We start from the raw sequence: 14,327 nt of genomic DNA on the forward strand, positions 1-14,327 counted from the left end.
TGTACTTAATACTGAATAACACGAAAATTAGCATAGGCTTGAAATAGGCTTCATTTATGCAATATTTGAGAAAGCATGACCTGGTCATGTTTTCATGGTATTCTCTCATATACTAGAATACTACAACTGAACAACTATAGACAAGAGAGTGGTGGGTAATTATATTAGACTGATTTTATTGTCGTCATTTATTTTTCACATGGCAATTGCAGTTTGAAGTACGTGTTACAAAACACTTTGTAAGAGGACCCTATGCCCCCAAAACTGATGCTGGCGTTGACTAAATGACTGTTCGCATTGCTATGGCATTTTCAGAGATGTTAAAAGCCATGGTTTCGAAAATAAAATGAAACTATGCAGCTATAAGCATTTTGGGGAGCTATTTCAATGGCGAGCTTCTTGACGAGCATCCTCCTCCTCTTCAAGATCGTCTTCCTCATACTCGCCAATTTCGTCCGCTGTGGCATCTTGGTACTGCTGATACTCGGACACCAGGTCATTCATATTGCTCTCAGCCTCTGTGAACTCCATTTCGTCCATTCCCTCTCCAGTGTACCAGTGCAGGAAAGCTTTGCGTCTGAACATGGCGGTGAACTGCTCAGAAATCCTGCGGAACAGCTCTTGAATGGCCGTGCTGTTGCCGATGAATGTGGCGGACATTTTGAGACCACGAGGTGGGATGTCGCAAACTGCCGTCTTGACGTTGTTCGGGATCCATTCCACAAAATAGCTGCTGTTCTTGTTCTGAACGCTCAGCATCTGCTCATCCACCTCCTTCATGGACATGCGGCCACGGAAGATGGCTGCCACGGTAAGGTAGCGGCCGTGGCGTGGGTCGCAGGCCGCCATCATGTTCTTTGCGTCAAACATCTGCTGGGTTAACTCTGGCACAGAAAGAGCACGGTACTGTTGGCTTCCACGGCTTGTCAAGGGGGCAAAGCCAGGCATGAAGAAGTGGAGGCGTGGGAAAGGTACCATGTTGACTGCCAGCTTGCGGAGGTCGGCATTAAGTTGACCTGGGAATCGCAAGCAGGTGGTGACCCCACTCATAGTTGCTGAGACGAGGTGGTTGAGGTCGCCGTAAGTAGGAGTGGTGAGTTTGAGTGTGCGGAAGCAGATGTCGTAGAGTGCTTCATTGTCGATGCAGAAGGTCTCATCTGTGTTCTCCACCAGCTGATGCACAGACAGTGTAGCGTTGTAGGGCTCCACCACTGTGTCGGACACTTTGGGTGAAGGCATGACGCTGAAAGTGTTCATGATCCGGTCCGGGTACTCCTCACGGATCTTGCTGATTAGGAGGGTGCCCATTCCAGAGCCAGTGCCTCCGCCCAGGGAGTGTGTGAGCTGGAAGCCCTGTAGGCAGTCGCAGTTCTCAGACTCCTTCCTTACTACATCCAGCACGGAGTCCACCAGCTCGGCTCCCTCTGTGTAGTGGCCTTTGGCCCAGTTGTTCCCAGCTCCGCTTTGACCTGAAAGAAAGCCCATGTTTCCCAGTTTACACAGACAGATTGACAACACTGGTTTATCTTCTAAAGGGTTAGTTGACCCAAAAATGACTAATTTACTCACCCTCATATTGTACCAAACCTGCAAGACTTATTCTTGTGTGGAACACAAGCAAATATGTCTTGGAGTCTACAGAGTGCTCTTCTTATAGGCTACTTATGCTGTTGCTCTAAAAATTCACCATAAGTACTATAAAAATTGTCCATACGACATGCACAATGTCTTCTTGAGCTTTCTGTGAGGACTGAAATTCAAGTTATTTACTGAAAGTCTTTCGCCAAAGCTCTCAAGTCTCATTCAATTCAAATAACACGTCAAGACGCATTTTGCCATGTTTGATATCAATAAATGAGACACATGAGAACCAAGGGTGCTTCACATCAATGAGCCTGGTTACATGCACCATCCTACACGATTATGCTTAATAAGCCGACTACGTGTAAGATCATGTAAACGCCTATTCGAGTAAATCGGCTACTGACCTTACAGCAAAACTGTTCAACAGGCCAGATTTTTGCTCGATACCCCGTTTTCATTTTGTATGTTAACATCTTTACCTATGTTCTTACCAGCTTATCCAGTACGTGCAAGTATTCTGCAGTTGCCTGTTTACGTTATGAGGTCCAAAGCAGAAAGTAATCTGATGACTGAATAAACTGATAGTTATCGGAGTATTGCTGTGCATATAAATGTGCTCATTGACGTCAAACCTGTTACAATTTGTCTTGACGTGCCATATTTGAAATGAACGCAAACACAAATGAGATTTGAGAGCGAAGGCAGAGGGGAATATTTTCAGTAAATAACGACTTCCAAAAAAGCCTTTCTATGGATTCAGAAGATGTGTAATATAGCAAATGAGTTATATAGGATACAAATATCTTTTGTGTGTGTTTGTGTTCCACAGAAGAAAATAATACAGGTTTGTTATGATGTGAGGGTCAGTAAATATGACAAGTTTCATTTTTGGGTGAACTATTACTTTAACACTTAAATGCATACCTCGGGTCTTCAGTTACCTGGGACCTCATTCCACCTCTTTACCTCATCTATTTTTTTGGAGTTATGCCCCCACATCTGTAGTTTTCTCAACAATTCTGCTATGAATAATGTAACAGTAAAACAAAGTGCCAAAATTGCAAATAAATAAATGAATATATATTCAGTTTGCATTACCAAAAGTGTATAGGGACATTAGTGACCCGAGATATGTAATACCGTCACGATAAATACGTGCTTCCATAAATAATATTTTTGATTATTTCATATCTATATGTTTACTATCACAGGACATCTATTTCTGTATTAAAAGACACAAATAATATATTTATACAAATGACTACTATATGTTGATCTTCTGTGCAACAAAGGTGAATTAACCGTATCTCCGATGTGTATACACATACGTATTATAAATGCCATTTGTTACTTAAGGTGGCACTGTTGTTTCAGTGATTTTACATTGCTATTTGAAGAAGAAGCAACATGGAAGGAAACTACAGCAAGTGTAACGTATGAACAGTATGATGCATGATTGGGTGTACTGCTGAAATTCTGTTACGTCTATTAAGACTCAACAACTGCCTGAGAAAATACATATGTGACGCTTATAGCTTATTTGTTATGTGCAGCCAAAGTCTTTCTAGCAAGTCAGTCCACTGGCGGCCATCTTTGGAACACTCCCTGGAGGCTATTTCCAGTCATGACAGTGCAGCTCCAAGGTGATTGGCTCTTTTACCTGTAAGGCGGGACTTCCTTTCTACATTCGTTGACCGTTGGGTGTGAGCTTCTTGGTTAGTGGTTCCAATTTTTCGCATTCATTTAAATAGAAGTGGCCCATCTCTGCTAAGTAGTCTCTGGTGTAGCTCAATATGTGTTTGACAGCCAGTTGCATGTCATAAATTTCATTGTGAAAGTAATGAATCCCATTCCATCATTGATCTCTTTGATATATGAAACTTAAAACATCAATATATAACAGAATATAATTTGTAATTGTCTTGAAAATGCTGGGTCATTTGTAGCTCCATTTGTGATAAATGCGGCAGGTCGCTAAGCACCAGAGGTACAGTACTGTATGTTATAATGTTTAGCGAAACACCCATGCATTAAGTGTTAAGTAAATATTATGTTCTTTGTCAGAATACAACTTTGAATGCACTCGGACACTAGTTTTTCCAAATCTTACCCTGTGTTCTTGTCATGTTGGAATTACAGTAATTTCAGAGTTTCTGAATAATAAAACCATTCACATCTTTGCTAAACTTGTAATCACAAGTTGGAAACTCTGTATTTTATGAAAGCTCTGACTTCTTTCTGTCTGTTGCGATGACATTTAAAAAGAACCAAAATGGCAGTGGCCATCAAGTAAAGGTAGTTAGGTACTGCAACAGATATTTGATATGCTGTTTCATTATATCCAGTGTTAAAGGAATATTCCAGGTTCAATACAAGTTAAGCTCAATCGACAGCATTTGTGGCATTATGTTGATTACCACAATCATTTATTTTGACTTACCCCTCCTTTTCTTTTAAAAAAGCAAAAATCTGGGTTATAGTGAGGCACTTACAATGGAAGTGAATGGGGCCAATCCGTAAACATTAAAATACTCACTTTTTCAAAACTATAGCCACAACACATAAACAATATGTGTGTAAACATGATGTTAGTGTGATAAAATCACTTACTAACCTTTTCTGTGTAAAGTTACAGGCAATTTTACAACTTTGTTGCCATGACGATGTCGTCAACAGACCCTAAAACACTAAATTGACTGTAAAAATGACAATTTAAACAACTTTACAGTTCAAGTAATACATGAGTTTTAAAAGAAGAATGAATGTAAGTGCTTTTATAAAATAAGCTTCACATTTCTGACTTTAACCCCCCCCCCCCAAAATTGGCCCCATTCACTTTCATTGTGATTCACTGTATTTTTGCTTTTTGCTTTATTTTTGTTTTTTAAAGAAAACATATATATAATTTTTTGTGGCAATCAATATTGTTCTACAAATGCTGCTGATTGAGCTTAACTTTTATTGAACTGAATATTCCTTAAAATGCTGTGCTTTCTCTACTCTTCAATATTTTGCATGAACATGTAGATGTAAAGAAATCATTTTTTACTTTTTAATCAATTATTTTACTGTCATCGACAACAAGGCCACACATCCATGGCGTTGTCATGGAAACAAATAATTTCTTGCATAGTGGATGTAAACTGCGCTAAGTAGATTCTCTGAGTTGCCATTTTGTAATGACAGTAATTCGGCTTGAAAGCAGAAATAGCCTTGCTAGCTTTTGTACTGCTAATTTTGGTGATTTCTTGGGTGTTTAAAATGAATGTACTTGCATTAGAAATTCTACATGACTTGGAGAAGCTGTGGAATTTCTCCAGTTACAGTTGCAGCACCTATCAAGCTTTAGCTTCACCACATTTAGCTGAGTCACTTCTGACAGACTGCTAAAACCTCAGAGCCAATCCTTCCTAAATATGTCCTAGAACTCTACTGTTTATCCTAATTATCCACTGTAATACCCCAGAGGGGTCAAGTCATTATTCATTTCAATTAACAGTTCCAAGTTTCTCTTGTTTATATATATATATATATATATATATATATATATATATATATATATATATATTTAATTTGTTTTTGTTTTTTTGTTTGTTTTTGTTTTTTTGCTTTGTTTGCAATAAAGTGCATCTTAGAATTGGCCATTCTGCCTCCACATAGATAGTATGACTAACTAAATCTGTACAGGTGATAGAACATGAGATTCCTAAACATACCAAATACAAAATTATCAGGCCTGAAGATTTGTCCAAAAGGGCCTGAGCGGACAGAGTCCATAGTACCAGGCTCCAGGTCCACCAGGATGGCACGGGGGACATATTTGTTTCCTGTAAAACCGAAACAGACGATTGGCATAAACATACAAAGGGCGTCGACATACAAAATCTGTGAATAAAGAATGTTTCCAATCTAAAACCATTTCATCTGAATGAAGTCTGCATAGAGCATACTGGGTTCATCCATTTCTTAAATGAATTTATTTAATGAAAGCATAACTACTGCTTTGGGCACATGCCTTACAGTGAATGCTGGCCCTCTTAAATAAGTGCAGCGTCATCCATTTTCCTTCTAGTCCTCTCTTGCTTTGAGGACAAAAGTAACTACAGATAAAATATTTTTTTTTACATAATGTGACTGCATAGGCTTAATAACTGAGGTTCGAATGATCTTGTCCGAAACGGCAGAAATGGAATTTGACTACCGCTGAGCAAACTGGACAGATGGATGTGTGGTAATTAAGTCAGGTGAAAAGCAGCGGCCAGTCTGAAAATGGCAAATCAATAATGTATAAGCAGGAGGTCAGACCAGCCTTTGAAATAGCCAATAGCTGACAGCTGCAGAAATAGGTCTATGGTCAGGGGAGCAGAGCTGGCAGAACTGCAGAGTGCTACTAGAGGCCTTTAATGATGAGATAATGAAAATCTGACTATATTCAGCACCACATAAACTAATAAACACATATCTAATCAAAAACCGACTGATGCATCAAAATAACTCAATGCACATAACACTCAGCGACTCAAGTGCTTACCAGATGCCTCATTGTAATACACATTTATCCTCTCCAGCTGCAGATCACTGTCTCCTTGGTAACTGCCAGTGGGGTCAATACCGTGTTCATCACTGATCACCTCCCAAAACTGCACCAACAATAGTAGGTTGTCAAGTACTGTATTCTTACTTTTCAGTTATTTTAATTTTGTTTTGTTTTTGTTTTATTCATATATGTTGATGCTGAACACAATTGCATGCATTCACATTAAATTCTTTGTGTTTGAGCAATGCACTGATAAATCCAGCACAGACCATGAGAGCCGCTGCAGACCTTTACCTTCACCACACCCACATAACAGATGCCACACTTTAATACTGAAAAGACAATGCTTTTCAATGCTTTTTTAGCAACCTAGAGCATTCATTTAATTAATTTATATTCTTTATTTCATGCCACCTAAAATGGACCATTCTGCCTCCATATATATATATATATATATATATATATACGTACATCAATCTAATTTATTTATTTAAAAATCTTACCTTAGCACCAATCTGGTTACCGCACTGTCCGGCCTGAATATGTACAATTTCCCTCATTGTGCAGGTGATGATAATGTAAAGGATGTGCTGTGTGTCACTGCGGCTGATGCGGCTCTGACTCTCTATCACTGATGATAACTACAGTCAGCGGTAAGGAGCGGCTCATGGAGAAGCTGATTGGATGACTGTGCGCTTCCCGTCAGCCAATCAGGGGTTTGATGCAGTGAAAGTGCTGCAGCATCGCATGTCGTGCCGTCATCCCTGCTTTCGCGCTCATGCGTTGAAAATGCTGATTCAACGTCTACACGAATCCATGAAGCTGACACATCTTAAGTCACATAATCTTGCAATTATGTGATTTATAATTCTGTAAGCTTATTTCAAAACGAGTATGTGTTCATGTACTCCCCTCTTCCTGAAGAGGTCAGCATTGACTAGTGTTGAGTCTAAAAGGTAACCGGTAAAATGAGGTAAGCTCCATTTTAAAGCTTTGTCTTTTTCCTACTTTCTGGGCAAAAATAGGCCATATATATATATATATATGTGTATAAAATTTAAAACATTTAAAATCAGAGGTATATCCCCCAAAATGATGTTTACAAAATTCCGCCAAAATCGTTTCTAGGCAAATTTGCAACAGTTTTTACATTTCTTTGGACATACAAAACCACTGCTAAGAAAACAAGCGTCTATGCAATGAACTTTTGTCTCAAATCCTCATAGCTACTGTGATATAGCCCTTGTGACAACTATTTCAAACATCACATCTTTAGCATGCTAAAGTAGCATGGCCTCAGCAGACTTGTGATACCCCATCTGTTCCTGACCAATCACTGGGTGGCACCATAATAACTCGGATTCCCCTGGAATCACATTTTTCACCAAAAGAAACTGCAATGTGTGTGAAAACACTGGACACTGAAAAAAGGAAAAACAAGCTTCCGTTATGAATTGTCGAGCGCTTCTGCATTCTGGAAAAGGGTGGTTAGGCTGTTTTCATAGTAGCGCCATATTTGATCTTTTATGGGAATGAAAACAAGGCTGTGAGGGATAGAATTGTCTTTTCAAAAGGTATACACTATATGAAGCTCCTAGATCACATCCAATTTTTACAACTCAAAGCTTTTTTTCGACCGAAGCGTTTTTGGGGAAAAAAAAATGTATCAGTCAGCGGAATGATTAACATTATTTTAAACAACAGTAAACAACCCATTGAAGATACTGTAAGTCTATCCATCCCTCACATCCTTTTAATTCCCCTTAAAAATGTTAGATGGTGCTACTCTGAATAAGGTCTATAATGCTTATTGGTGCGACTGAGTAAGGAGTGTATAGTTCATGATGAACTGCAGAGGTTTCCGCAATGTAACTTCCTCAATTGTATCCTTTCAGTGTCAGACTTTAAACTCTAGCATTAAAACCTGTTCAGTTTCAGCTTAGAGCTTTGTAGCATGCAGAAAAAACATTGTTTAACATGAGGTTAAAAGACATTAACCCAGGGTTAAGTGTAATATGGAAGTCTTTCAGAACTTTTTGTGCTTTTGAGCTCATAAGACAACAGTAAAGCTGTTCAGCTACAGTAGGGGAGAACAGGGTAAGTTGTCAATCTTCATTCCTCCACCACAAGAGGCGCTATCTCAAAAATCAAATAGCTACTTAGTGTGACGACATGCTCTATGGTTAATTTCCTGTTCACGTGGTCTAAGTCACTCTATTCTGAGGTGAGCACAATTTTCAAAAGTAAAAAAATGACACTACATTTCATGTAATAAAACTTTGTTAGGTATGAATGTTCAAAATTATATTTTTGTACTGAGCAGAGGAAATATTAAAGTGTCTTTTGATACTGTAGCTGCAGTCCTATGTTGAGATAACTTTGAGATTTAGCTAACATTAGCACACATGTCAGTTTGGGGCAAGTTGTCACAGTACATATAGGCACATAGAACATGCTCAAAAACACTGATATTTTGAAGGAAGGAAAGAAGAATCTCTAGAGAGAGAAGAAAGAAAGAAAGATAAGATGGAGAATGGCAGCACACCACCTGATATTATGTTAAAGGCAGTGAGGCAGGTGAAGTTGCAAAAGAAATCAATCAGGAGTACAGTGGGGGATTTTGGCATAAATTACCACACACTTATTCGGTATTGTCAAAAGGTTCCCACAGAAGAAGTAGAAAGTCAGGCAGCTATGCCAGGCCCCAGCACCAACCCAGTCATGCCAGGCCCCAGCACCAACCCAGTCATGCCAGGCCCCAGCACCAATCCAGCCATGCCAGGCCCCAGCACCAGCCCAGCCCTTCCTGCCACGAGCTCAGACCCAGGCCTGTCCAATTCCTATGCTAGCATCAGCTCACCCTTTTCCAGCAGTGCCTGTGCTGACACAAGTCTACCAACTCCAGAGAACATCTGGCCCTGTCCAAAATCTCGTCCCCGAAAAAAAAAAAAAAAAAACTTGCAAAGAAACCGGCGCAAAACAGGAATTTCTAACTGACACACCAGTGAAGCAGGCACTAGAAATGGAAAAGAATAAGGCACAATTTAGCAAAAGTCTGTTTCAGAAGAAAGGGAAGCAAAGGGGGGAGTCAAAATCTGGATCTGTAAAGAATAAGAAGGCGGTTAAAAACAGAAAAATCCAAGACGAGTCATCATCATCAGATGAAGAGGAGTGCTTCAGCCATTCTCAAACAGCCACCCAAAGCAGACTTGGGTGCAGTGTGTGAGGTGCAACAAATGGGCCCATGATGCTTGCACCTCAGGCAATCTATGTGTGCCAGAACTGTAACTCCGAAGATGAGTATTAGTCAGATAAGGATGTTGTTTTTTTATTTACAGATGATTGATTGTTGTTTTGAGTTCTTTAATGATGTTGAATTTGGTTTTGAATTTGAAATTAAAAAAAATCAATATTCACAATTTAGTGTTTTTATTTGTTGATAATCGAATGTGACAACTTACCCGCTGGTGGGGCAAGTTGTCACAAGTGCGCACACTGTATTTAACTGTCTACAACTCTGTACTGAAATAAGATGAAGCTGTAATGAATACAAAATATGTACCGCTTTCTTTCATTTGGTATGGCATTTATACCATTGTGATGTATTGTGCCCAGTCAATGTAAGAAAGAATGAAGTGTGACAACATACCCCGCTCTCCCCTATGCACTTCATGCTTATCACTGACCTCATCTTTTGATTATGACAAAGTTCATTATTGCCCCACAACATTATTGATTTATCCCAATTTTATTAATTTAGCTATGACCTGTACATTACACATAGCCTAGCCAAAACTATTTACAGAGACATTCAACTTTTACACATTAATCAGTAATTAATAAATAATTTTATTCAATAAAGTTAATTATGACACATAGGGTTTTATATACAAGTGCATTATTTATGTAAAAAAAAAAAATATATATGTAGATGAAACCCAAATGACCAGTAGTTGACATCCTCTTGCCAGTACTCTTGGAGCATACAGTCTGAAGGAATACCTGTGTTAAATACCTTTTTCAAGTATATGAGGTATACTCAAGCTATCTCAAATCTAGTGCATTTGGAATAGTTTTGATTGGATAGCTAATATGAATTTTTAATTCATTCCAAAACAGCTCAAACCAAATTCTGCAGAAGAGCTTACCACTAGTATATTTTGGCATTACCACAAACAGTTCATATAACCAGAAGGATTTAGTAACATTGAGAGGGGTAAATGTGATCTGGTTCAGGGTAAAATTGCTTTGGGAAAAATTTTGATCAGTAGATCAAACACAATATATCAATTTAGCACTCCTATTGCAAACAGCGAACCTTGTGATATACTGCCTGAAAACAAGGAATGTTGTTCTTATTGGTGTGACTTTTGTGTATATGTGTATGGGGTCTAGTTTGATGTGCTAGTAAGTGTTTTCATGGTGAACTGCAGTGGTTTGTATAATGAGAATTGCCCTCAGCTATAAGGGTTCTTGGCAACGTAGCTTTCTCAAGTGTAGCCTTTTATTGTGAGACTTTGGCCTGTTACCTGTTCAGTTTCAGATTATATCTGTGTAGCTTGCAGAAAACATTTTTGTTTTATCTGATTTGACATTCTTAAAGGTGCAAAATATAACAACAGCCTTTTTTTTTTTTTTTTTTTTGTCAATGTGTGAATGGCTTGTAACGCAACTTAAAAAATGAGCCCTTCCCGGACTTCCTAGGTTGCCTATTAAAGCATGTAGACTAATTTTCATGCGAAGGGAGCAGGTCGCTTTTGCCGGGAAAATCCAAAGTATGTGACGTTTATGCGTGCTCCCGAGAGCCTTGCCTCAGTGGTTCTCTTCCGCTATTCAACAGCGACAACAAACTGCAACACTAGGTAACGTTATCTTGGAGATGGAATTCAGCAAACGGCCGGCTCCCAGCACGACACCGACTCCTACACAAACTCTGAGTAAGCCAAAAAACAAAAAAACAAAACATATCTACTGAATCCAGTCTAGCTAAGCGGGAACGTGATCGTGGTCGAGTGAAAACTAGAGTGAACATCGGCAGGGCATTTGATTCCTTGGGGATCAAAATCGACCCTGAATTGGCGATCTTCTTATTGGACAGGTAAGTTTACATAACTGCAAAGCATGTGAAATATAGTGCCATAAGGGTTAATCTGTGTAATTTTAGCTAACTTGATCTTGCCTGCTAACGCTGACAAATTGCAAGCTACCTTGCTTCGTAACTTTCAAATAATTTCAACGATCTTCTCTTTATACTGAAAGTCAGGTATACAGGATAAATTTAAGCAAATACGCTGGTTTGTTATTCGTAGTACAACATATGACCCACAAAACATACAATAGTGCAACATAACAGTGCAGTGCAGCAGTAAACTGTCTGGTATAGTTCAGTAGTATGTAGCTGTATGTGTGTATCAGTATGATATGTTAGCTGATAAGTAGTGTAATTTTAATTATGCTACCTCATCTGTCAGCATGATGTCGGTGAATCACATTGTCTTTTGTACGTTACGTCATTGTTTTGGCCGATGCTCGCTCGTGTCCCTATGGAGTATGTGCACGAGCACGAGCAACAGGTAGCTGGCTGCAGTTCATTTTATGGCCACAGGTGTCATTAATAACAAAGGTTTCTGAATCTTACATTCTGCACCTTTAATATCTAGTGTAGCGTCAATTTCAAGTTGTTGCATTCTGAAATGTGTCAGACAAAGTGGCGAATTCTCAGGGCCAGCAAAGCCTTCTCTGCTGGCCTAACATGCCAAATAAATATTTTTCATTCTTTCATTCTCAGTCACCTTTTTGCCTATGTATTTTTAATCGCTGTCCACTCTTAATTAATCTACAGACAAATAGAGAAAAACGTTTATCCAGTCAGAATTTATTCCTTGATGCTTACACGCAAAGTGTGACAGCTGTTTCACAAATCACATGCCCGAAGAAGCACGTGAGTTTGAGCTCCACCCCCTCAGGCCTTCAGAATTTCTGCAGAATCCCTCAACAGTGCAAATGAATGTGCATCTAATGTCAGATGATTTATTTGTTCTTGGTGGGTGTGATCTTTAGGATATGTCCCGGTCCGAGGCCTTCTAGCTGGCCTTGAGTGACGCACGTAATTCAAGAGGGAAAAGTGTAAGATCAAGCTGTCTGAAGAGTCGGCTATCATCACTGCTGGTATTGCTGTTGAGAAAGAGATCCTTATGGATTTAAAAACCTGAGCTGTTCTGCATGACCGTGTGATTGCTTAATTTGTTAATCAGGAAAGCAGGACTGATTTTCACTTCAAGTAAATTGGTAAGTGCTTTTTGCATTGTTATAGCAACATCAAGAGTTTTCTAAGTGTAAATTAGGCTGCTTGAGCATTCAGTGTCAGATCAAGTTTTGAAAAGTAGTGCTGCGTTCCATTCAACTCGGAAAGTTGGATTTTACAACTTCCTACTAGGAAAAGTGCAATGGAATGCATCTTTAAGTCAGAATTAAAACTTGTAGGCTTGTGCACAAATTCTCAACTCCGATTTCACCAAGATGCAGGGGCATGATGTCACACAAACATGTCGACACTCAGGGAGATATACAAAGTGATAAACATTCACTTAATTAAGTAATATCAATAAATGAGTTTGTTTCCACATTACATTATATTAAAGCTTGTTTAACAAACTCCTGCTGAAACAGGTGTTTAAAACATTATAATCTCTTTTGATAATCGTACACCTGACGCACAAATGCTAGCGCTGCAGCATTGTTTATCAGTTGGGTTGCTAGGAGACATCTCTAATGAGAGTCAAACCCCTGCTAAACTAACAGAAGCGTTGCAGTTTTGTTTCCTTAAACGTCATCTTCCGTATATCGGGGAATGGAATGCATTTATGGTTAGAGATATCAAGTAGAAATATCCCTCACCCAACTTGAATGGAACGCAGTATAACCATGTACCCTGACGAAACGAATTTTATTGCAAGCAACATTTTAATCGCAAATATTATTAGATAGATTTTTCCAGGTATTTTATACCTCCTTGGTAGATTCATATGAAAAATTATGATTTTTGAATGTCTGTTTGGGAGATGTTCATTTCACAAAACAGTCATGCAACAGTTAAAATTAGGCTTGCTTGATTATGTTTTGTTTCAAGTTCTGGCTTTCGTGCGTGGACGTGTTTTTAAAATGTCAATTGGTATTACTAGTTAGCTGTGACATAATGTATTATGCCCAAAGGCTTAGGGTGTCTTATTCATCATGAAACTGTGTTTTCTTAATGGCATGAATCACACTGAAGGCCTAGACTTTAAATGCATGGCCCGCCACTGGTCAGACCCCAGTTCATTATGCAATGCAAGTAGTATGTGTTACGTTCTCTGCGTTGCCACAAGAGGGGCTTTAGCAAACCTTATAGCAAGTTGTCTTTTTCTACAGTCAGTTTTCTGTTTCAGGTCAACTTCTGCCATGGCGGAATGACAGTTTGAATAGAATCTTGCTGAGCTTGTTAGATCTTATAAACAAATCTAGAGTGACGCAAGAGCACATGTTAAGTATACTCGTTTAAGTTTGCAAATGCAGACACAAATGCTTGGCAGAGTATGTTTCTCCACAGTGCCGGTCCTCCTTATAGGCAAACTAAGCAAATTGCTTAGGTCCACCAGGGGGCCCCCACACTGTCAAAGACATTATAAGTAGTGTTACGAACATATTGACAGGGGCCCCCTCACACATTTTTGCTTAGGGCCCCCAAAAGGCTAGGACCGGCACTGTTTCTCCAAACATTCTTGGCATGGAAATCAGTACAAAGGGAAAGAAGCGTTAATTGTTTGGGGGAAAAATCTGTCATTCAGTTCTGAAGTATGAATGGGAGAGATTTTACATTGAATCAGCTAAAAAATGTGAGTCTTGGAGATTTGTGGTTTGAGTCGATACAAAACCAAAGCATGCAAAAATGCTAAAAAAATCAATGACTCATGTCATCTCATGTCATCACTCTAAATGTCTATATATGAAATGTAACAAGACATCCTGAATAGTGAAAGGAGCTTTAGCAAAAGCTAAAGGGAAAAATGATATTTTTGAGGGACAGAAAAAATCCCTCTGTACTTCGATTCCCCAAAATACAAATAGACATAATTTTCATTAACAAATGGCCGGAAACCCTTTTTACAACATTTTTATAAGCCCATATGCTCTAGATCTATAATACTTTCCCCTGGCAATACTGTGG

General features: G+C 39.0%; 1 protein-coding gene across 1 annotated transcript; it reads right to left on the bottom strand.

Moving 5' to 3' along the window:
• Window positions 1-156: 156 nt before the first annotated feature.
• Window positions 157-6,780, bottom strand: LOC127440789 (tubulin beta chain-like). Its single transcript, XM_051697697.1, has 4 exons — window positions 6,625-6,780; window positions 6,116-6,224; window positions 5,301-5,411; window positions 157-1,469 (listed from the first exon to the last, which is right to left on the bottom strand). Exons 1-4 carry the CDS (start codon window positions 6,679-6,681, stop codon window positions 385-387), a joined length of 1,362 nt encoding a protein of 453 aa, XP_051553657.1. The 5' UTR covers window positions 6,682-6,780; the 3' UTR covers window positions 157-384.
• Between the last annotated feature and the right edge of the window lie 7,547 nt (window positions 6,781-14,327).

The sequence above is a fragment of the Myxocyprinus asiaticus genome, chromosome 5 (genome assembly GCF_019703515.2).
Source record: "Myxocyprinus asiaticus isolate MX2 ecotype Aquarium Trade chromosome 5, UBuf_Myxa_2, whole genome shotgun sequence".
Lineage (NCBI taxonomy): Eukaryota > Metazoa > Chordata > Actinopteri > Cypriniformes > Catostomidae > Myxocyprinus > Myxocyprinus asiaticus.